Genomic DNA, 8,984 nt, shown 5'->3' with positions numbered 1-8,984 from the left:
AGTGAAGACAAGAGTTTGAGAAGGGAGCTGTGGTATGCTGCGAACGATGGACGAGTTTATGGAAGTGATGGAGAACTGTGGTGCTGCGGCTATTTATGATCAAAGAGAGCCTGGCAGTGACGATGAGAGATTAATGCTGGTAAGATTGAAAAGAATTATTAAACACGGACGTGAATAAAGAATTTGATAATAAAGAATCGAAGAAGAAGATGAATGGGAAGTTTAGGTTTTCTGAGTATGAAAGAAAAGTAGAGAAAGCTAAAGAAGGTGAGGATCGAAACTTGCTTTGATACCAAGTTAAAGATCAATCAAGAGAGAGAGAAGAGCATAAACGCAGAAGCATAAAACGTCTACATTGATAATAATTCTGTATATTAATTCTCATGGCTTGAAGATCACTCAAAGTACTAACCTAATAAAAGCAAACTCTAAATAAAGACACTTTCCTAACATAACACAAACTCTAAAGGGAAACCGTGTGCTATGTGTCACACGGTTTGTATGCCTTAACATTTTTGATTTTTTCACATGTTCTTTACCGCACTTACGCACATAGTGGTCTTTGTGTGAACAAGAGTCAACATAGTTATTGGTGAAGATTAGTGTTGTGTTTTTTCAATAGTGACCTAAATGGCGCATAGGAATGGAATATCATCATGACATTTCGAAATCGAAAAAACATATTCTCAATATGTGGAGTTTAAAAAACCAGACGTACAATCAGTCCGGAAAAGCATGCATGACTTCATTATAATGCTCTACCATGTATGCATGTTCCAGGTGGGGTATGATAAACTTTATCAGTTGTAATCTTCCAGGAGAAAAGAAGATTATGAAAACCATTTTGAACCTCCATAAATTCTTTCTAGGATTGATCAATCTTGGATTTCTGATTATCCCCTTTGGTTAAAATCATGTTCCAGGTATGTTTTTTTTTTTTGCTGACTTGGCGTCTGATTCTGACTGGGCCCCTGACTCGGTTCGAGCTAGATGTTAGATCTTTTATTTTTTATTTTGAGTCAGATCTGACTTGCGAGTTGACTCAGATATAATCCCCGATTCTAACTATTTGAGTCAGGAAATAAAATGACCCATACGCATGAGGCCAAGCCACTAACTCACATATTTATGAGTTAGATGAATTAAATATGACTCAAAAATCAAACATATTGAACCATATCCAGATAAATCAGGTGATGTCATGCAAATCCAGACGAGTCAGTTTCACACGACTCAGATGAGTCGGGAAAAAAACAACAACAAGGTGGTAGTAGTTGTTGCCTATACATGCTATTCTTCCTTTTCTTTCTATCTTTTTCTCTCCTCTCTTTGTGCGGGTATGCATAATTCTTTTGTACCGCGGTATTAATCTAATAAATCTTCGTTATATTGTTTAAGAAAACAAAAGGTTTCAAAACCATTGATTAATCTTACAAGGGTAAAGTCATTTGGTGATTATGTTAGAGAAAATTAGGTTTTTCATAGTTTTGGTTTAGATTAGGTCTTGTGACCTATGGGTCACTAAGGATACGTGCTCATTTACTTATGGATGAATGAAAGGAAACCTTTAGTCTCTCATTGCATACACCGGAAGCGAATGTCATCCAGATAAGCTAAGTATCCTACTTATCAATATGGTAGGAAGCCACTGGCAGGTAAACAAAGTACTTGTTACTAGGGATGTCAATGGATACTCGATATCCGGTATCCGTTTCCGAACATCCGGATTCTGTTAGGTTAATATCCGACATAACGGCTATCCGATAACCTTAACGTAACGGATATCCGTTTATTAACATAACAGTATCAGTTAAGGGAGTTTCCATTAGGTTAATATCCGATACCGTTAGTGTATAACTATATCATAAAATTTTCGGAAATTTTCGATACCTAATACCCTTTAGGTTTACTCTTTAGCCATTTGATTACGTCTCTCCTAAATAAATATCGGAAATTATCGAATATTAACGGAAATTATCAGAAATTATTGAATATTAACGAAAATTATCGGAAATTATTGGAAGTTTTTTGTATCATGAGTAGATAACGGAAATTAACGAAATAATATCCGATATCCGACAGCTCATCCTTAACCTTATCGATATTGAATTTTTGAATTCCGACGGATATTATCGGATACCGGATATCCGATACCCCTTAATCTTAACCTTATCGGTATTGCCAATATCCGACGGATTTGTATCCATTGACAGCCCTACTTGTTACCGCTAAGGATTTTTAGGCTTAAGGCTTGGGCCTAAGCCGGCGTCCTGGACATATGACAACCAAGGTCCACTCTTTTTTGTTAAAAGTTGTTCTTTTTTTTTTTTTAAATCGTAAGGAATTTAAGGCGAATGTTGCCTATTAATTTGCTTAATTTTAGGCTTTAGACATGGGAGAAATTTATTTGTTTACTAAAAAAAATATTGTAAATCATGTCAAGAAGATGACATAATATTTTCTAATGGTTTTTAGCATTATGTCGATATTATGAGAAGAATATTTCATAAATGTTTTTAATTAATTTATGTTATAATTTGCGACTTGATTTATGCCCTAATTGATGCATTGTCTTAACTCCATATTTTTCCTATAAAGGAAACTACTATTAATCTTCTTTCGTCTTTCTCCCTCTGTGTGGTTGTTTACATTTTGTGCTTTGGTGTTAAGTTCGTAAGATTGAGAAAGTGTTGTAATGCTTATAGTATTTGTAACGGGAAATTATCCTGGACACGAATTCACCACAGTGTATTAGCATCACTCATATTTGAGGCGCACGGGTAAACTATCGTGTTAAAGACGACCTGGTGATCAAGTAACTCTGTCCTTAAATTGTGACTCTGTATTTGTGATGTAGATGTTGATGACACATGGATGACCTGTGGAGAACCGATGATGTGTCCAATTAGCTTGTCACGAAAAGGAAGTTAGTGCTGATGCAGTTTCACAAAAATCAAGAGTAATTTTGGAGTTCACATGTGGCCACTATGGGGTCCGTTATTATAAAGAAAGTTTATTACTATTATTAATGGATAAAGAGTATTTTACAAGAAACTAGTTATAAGCCTACCAACAAGCTGAGCTCCAACAACGTCCTATTACACTAGTTGAAACACTAGTTGGAAGCCTAACAGCAAGCTGAGCTCGTACGACGTAACTACTACATTAGTTGAAAAGTTGCCGTGCTAGCTTACCAGCGAGCCTCATGAGGAAACAACCAAGAGATATGAAGCTGATAAGGGGATGATTATGTCGCAAGGGAGGAAATTAAATTAACTCTACCTTCGGCAGTATTAGGCCATCGCCATTATAGTTAAGCCGGATGTGGGTGGCTCCAAACCATAGTCACCGTTTAGATAGGCCATTTATGTAATGATTATGTTAAGATAATTGATGATTAGTGTAATATTGAACCAATAAATTATATTTTTAATTAAGTAATTAAGAGAGAAGTAGAAGGAGAATATAAAAGTTCTAGAAAAAAAATACGGAATTCTTTTTTCTTTTTCTAGTCCGAACCTTCAAACTACTCGGACTTACTTCAAATTTAGTGTTTTGTTGTTTGTATTAGTAAAAAAATTCTGAAAATGAAAAATTCTATAGCTTTGCCTAAGTCAAACACGTTCGGCTACAAGATCTGAAGAACAGGTATACCAACTTATCTTCTAATTTAGTTCGGCTAATGTTTATGAAGGCATAGGACGCCGAACATAGTTTTAATGAAGTTTTTGATTTCGGAGAAAAGTTCTGTTAGAAGAAAATAATTGCGACATAGCCGAACTCAATAAATAGGTTCTTAAAGAAAAATACGGTGAGGATAAAAAAATTGCGAAGTAACCGAACTCAATATATATGATTTTAGAAAAAAGTTCGGTTAGGAGGAAAAACTTTGTTATGTAACCAAACTTTTATCTGAAAATTAGCTAGGAAATCAGAAAGTTCGGCGAGGAAATTAAAAAGTTCGGTTAGAAATATTTTTTTGTGGGACAGCCAAACTGTTCTTCATTTCCAGCAGGTTATGCTAGTTCGACAAAGTTTTTTCACAAAATTCCTACCCAAACTTCTCTCTGCAACTTCAATTTTTATGATTACTACTCCGTCGATTTATCGATCACAAACATATAAAAAACACATGTGTTAGTTGGAAAGTACCTCCAATATACAAATTTATAGAATCCGGATTTAATACAATTATGAAAACAGAAGAAAAACAAAACCTGGCGTTTTTAGGGGTCACTGAAAGGGATTTAGGGGCCAACAATAAATCAAAAAAAGGTCACTCAAACGTAACATGTAGCCATCCCTTATCCCTCATAATTCATAATGGAAAAATTTCCCTTAGATTAATCGGTAGATAATATATTGTTTTTATCCTCCGAATGCATTCAGTAGACAAGATAAGAAGCATGCGTCCGAATGTAGTGGGTGCAATATTTGAATGAATTTTGTTTCATTTTTCATTTCTTTTCATTTTTGAGTCATAGCCATGGCATGGTAGGATCAACCACAGTCATATTCGGAAGATATATCATTTGAATAAACTCCCGAATATACGATGGCCCAAAAATCAGAATTTTAGAAAAACTGAGATTTTTCAAATTTGGAATTTGTAATAATCAGAGGAAATATAATTTACATAAACTCCCGAATATATGTTGCCTAACCTTCTAAAATGGCCCTTGAAACCACCCATAGCCATGGCATGGTAGGATCTGCCACAGTCATATTCGGAAGATATGTCGTTTGAATAAACTCCCGAATATACGATGGCCCAAAAATCAGAATTTTTGAAAAACCAAAAATTTTCTGGTTTTGAACTTTTAATAATCGAAAGATATTGCATTTGCATAAACTTCCGAATGTATGTTGGCTAACCTTCAAAACTCCTTAGGTTTACGCCTCTTGGAACCAGTTAGAGCCATGGCATTGTTTGTTATGCAACAAGCATATTCGGAAGATATTGCATCTACATAAACTTCCGAATGTACAATCTCCCAAAAATCAGAATTTTTGAGAAAACAAAATTTTTCTAGTTTTGAACTTGTAATAATCGGAAGATATTGCATTTGCATAAACTTCCGAATGTATGTTGGCTAATCTGAAGATATTGATAATATTTTATACCAAATGATATAAGGCCCCAAAACTATTCCAGTTTCAACATTTTACAATCGGAAGAATAGAATATTATATTCTCTTGTGAATATATACTGGCCCCAAAATGGTATTTTTCCTAAATCACAATTTTGAGGACTTTTAATAATATATATATTCGGTAGTTAGTGTATTTCCGATTATCGTGTTTCTACATCAATATATTCGGAAGTCAAAAAATTCTTTAATCTACCAATTATATCCATTTTGTTCACAGGAAGATATGACCAACAATATTCGGAAGTTAATCTATCACTCTATCTCCCGAATACTGTCGATGTTCTTGAGAAATGAAGAACACGACTACATTCGAGATTTAAAAATCATCCATATCTCCCGAATCTGGGAAAAAACAGAAAACCTTAGAATTTTTTTTCTTTGATTAAAGCGACATAAACCCAAAAAATGATAGAATCTTATCTAATTGGGGCCATTTGAAGTTGCCAGAGTGTTTGTCTATCAGATTCGCCACCACCAACTACATCCCGTATTCGCGTCCGTCGCGTTCTTCGTGGTCTTCGTCACTTTCAGCAACAATTTCTTTATTTCTTGCTAAAATTCCAATATTTGGATCGATACCGCGAGAAACTTTTTTACTTTTAGCTCTTTGGGTTCATTACCCTTACCCATGAATTTATAAACGAATCGACGATGTTTTTATTCGACGATTCACGACGACGATGATGAATTGAAGAAGAAGAGTTGAAATAAAGGAAATTGAAATCAGATTTTGGTTTTTACTTTTATTTTTTCTTGAAGGGATTAAAGGTAACTTCAAATTCCTATAATGTGTCCCTTAGCTAGTGTCCTTGTATACGTATAAATCAATGGCTCCTAGATCTTTTTGAGTGGCCCCTAAAAATGCCAGGAAACAAAAGAATGAGAAAAAAGTTTAAAATGAAATTTAGTTAGTACCTCTAACTGTGTTTTTATGTTTGTGAATTAGAGTTGGTTAGTACCTCTAATTATGTTTTTATGTTTATGAATTTGGTTAGTACTCCTGATTGTGTTTTTATGTTTATGAATTAAGTTAGTAAGTTTAGAAAGGAGGTTATTAGATTAGTCCTAATTTAAACCCGAATAAAGGATAAGTTAGTTATTTTTTAATTTTAGGACACCCCTTATAAATGTAGGAAAGGTGGTCTAAGTACATTACCGACCCAAAAGAAAAAAAACACGGTCCCAAAAAAATCATTCTTTTCATGTTGGTCAATAGTCACTCCTAATTTCAACAATTTTCCACGTCAATGGTCTTTCTGTTAGCCCATCATTAAGCCCACGAAAGTATGCCCCTCATTATGAGCTTGTCTCAACGCTATATAGCTCTGCTTATTTCTAGCTACTTTGGCTCTTCGCCTTTGAAACATTTGTTTTGAATTATGGAATCATGATAGCCAGTATATACGCACAATTGGATGGTAAAATAATTTACAATCAAATCTACTGCTGGATACAATAGAAGCCCAAAGAAGTGAATATCATACCCAAATAACTCGTTTTATTAGACAGACCAGCAAAGGTGTGTCCCTTAGTTTTACGGAAAGACTAATTTCCCCTTGATACATACAACATGAAATCAAACAAAACTTATTATGTCATCAACCACTGAGGACAAGTAGGATGAAGTGGTTGGGTTACGAGCAGAACAGTTGGTGCGAATCTGTCCTTGGTTGCCAGTCAACACATTTAACTGACCCATCTTGATCATTGAGAGCACGAACTTCTCGAAAAACAGTTTTTGATCCACAGCAAAACTAGTCACAATGGGTTTTGTTCTTGCATCAATATACAAATCTTGATCAGAAGTGAAGAGACCTTGACGGTTCATGAGATCCACATAGTACTTGTTATCGAACACATTTGGTGACCGAATGTCGAGTACTGTAGTGTTGGAAGTGTCGGATTTTGGGCATGTGACTTTGAGGTTTTTAGCGAAGGTCTTGTCCATGGTGGAATCCTGGGTAGGGTATAATCGACTAGTGAAGGATCCGCAATTTCCGATACCGATCGTGTGAGCACCAGATAGTGCTACGAGATCAGTAGTGTCGAGTTTTTTAGCAGCCAGAGCTGTGATAAGTGCGCTTGTATTTGCCAAGGGAGGAGGCAAATTCTGAAGTGTTGCTGCTTGAGTTGCAAAAGCGAGCCCATCGCGTCTACCTAGTGGGACTTGGTAGTTTGGACCTCCAGACTGCATAAAGTTCATATATTAGGCTTCTCATTAATAATGGTCAATTAACCATGTATATGGAATATGGACGACATGCTTACCAGTAAGACGGCATCACGAGCAGCCAAGGCAGTGATATCAGCACAGGAGACGACACGGCCACAGGCTTTGTGGATGCGACTTCGTAGATCGTTAATGATCTTAAACGCTTGAGGTCTGAGTGAGAGATTTGGTGGTGCATTCTTCTCACTAGGTCCACTAGCAGATCCATCTAGCAAAACCGATCCATCACAGCCCTAAACAAACATACAAAATTAGAGAACTCAAGTCAGTTGCGATATCAAAATCAGTAATTTTGGCTGCAAATCCTAAGGAAAAACAAATTTTGATAGTGATGAAGAAGTACTGGTATAATTAAGAGCTACCTGAACAAAACAGTCATGGAAATGGAGACGAAGCAAACCTGCAGCTTGACCAATATCTTTTTTAAAGATCTTAGTGAGTTCAGTTCTAATGATACCTTCTAAATTTGGACAGTTTGTTTTGTGGAATGTCCATGATAGACCCTTTACTAATGGAGGTGGGTTTACTTGTGCTTGCACTGAGAGATTGTCATGTGAACTAACTATTGCAGAAAAAACAACAAATGCAAGAACAAGAAATGAAGAAGAAGACATTGTTTTCAGAAGGTATCACTCACTGCTTACTGTATTGGTTATTCACATGTTCATTTATAGGCTTTCTGCATAAAGATAAGGAATAAATAATGCTTACTTTAAAATTAAAAGGATGCCTTGATGCCATATACCATATAATTGTAAGAGAATGCTACAAAAACGAAAGTGGTAAAAAATAAAGTTGGGGGAAAGTGGAGACTACTGACTTTGCAGGACTTGCTTTTCATTCAGATGGCTAGGCGTGTTCTTGCCATTTTCTTATTCATTTACTTAACTTTAAGCTCAAAAGTTTAGTCCGTACGATAAAATATGGTAGAGTTGTTCAGACATATGCAGACTTTGCAGTACGAATCTTCTCATTCAGACTGCTAGGCATGTATTTTCCATTTGTTTATTTGCATCACATGGTCTCGAACACACCAATTATCGGTATCTAGACCAAGGCGGCCAACATCTGAGCGTCAAAAGAGAACAAATTTTAGACACTAAAAGTTTGCCAGTTTCCTTTATGTACCCACAGAATTATATATGCACTAAACACTGACCAAAGGCAAGGGAAGGAACTATTGTAAAGCCCAAGGGTTGAAAGTTGAAACACACAAAGGCCTTGCATGACGCGCCTTAATTCAGTCGGACCTTATATGAATTTGGCCACTCCGCTAGCAATTTTGCTCATTCCTGTGTTCAACTTATCCATGGATCGATGCCCGCACTTTGTGCTTATACGATGGTACTTATCAAAAGCATATCAACAATATTTTAGCTGTTAGTATCATCTGTTTATTGGTTCTCTGCTAATTTTACTCCATCCTTTCAATATTAGTGTTATTCTTTTGAAAGGGTAACTGGGGGTGCAGAAGTTTAGCTGTTGGCAATCTGTTTGAGCTTCCACATGTGAACTCAGTGGGCGGAGCCAAAATTCTAGGTTGGGGTGCAAAATTCGGCTTTGGGTACAAGGTACAAGATGCAAAATTAGGCTTGCAAAT

At 35.9% G+C, this 8,984-nt stretch overlaps 1 protein-coding gene across 1 annotated transcript; it reads right to left on the bottom strand.

Annotated features, from left to right (window-relative positions):
- Window positions 1-6,612: 6,612 nt before the first annotated feature.
- Window positions 6,613-8,015, bottom strand: LOC113353202 (peroxidase 12-like). The gene is made up of 3 exons (XM_026596891.1): window positions 7,747-8,015; window positions 7,423-7,617; window positions 6,613-7,342 (listed from the first exon to the last, which is right to left on the bottom strand). Exons 1-3 carry the CDS (start codon window positions 7,996-7,998, stop codon window positions 6,731-6,733), a joined length of 1,059 nt encoding a protein of 352 aa, XP_026452676.1. The 5' UTR covers window positions 7,999-8,015; the 3' UTR covers window positions 6,613-6,730.
- Between the last annotated feature and the right edge of the window lie 969 nt (window positions 8,016-8,984).

The sequence above is a fragment of the Papaver somniferum genome, chromosome 2 (assembly GCF_003573695.1).
Source record: "Papaver somniferum cultivar HN1 chromosome 2, ASM357369v1, whole genome shotgun sequence".
Lineage (NCBI taxonomy): Eukaryota > Viridiplantae > Streptophyta > Magnoliopsida > Ranunculales > Papaveraceae > Papaver > Papaver somniferum.
The sequence above is the reverse complement of the archived record's forward strand: the minus strand, read 5'-3'. Positions and strand labels throughout refer to the sequence as shown.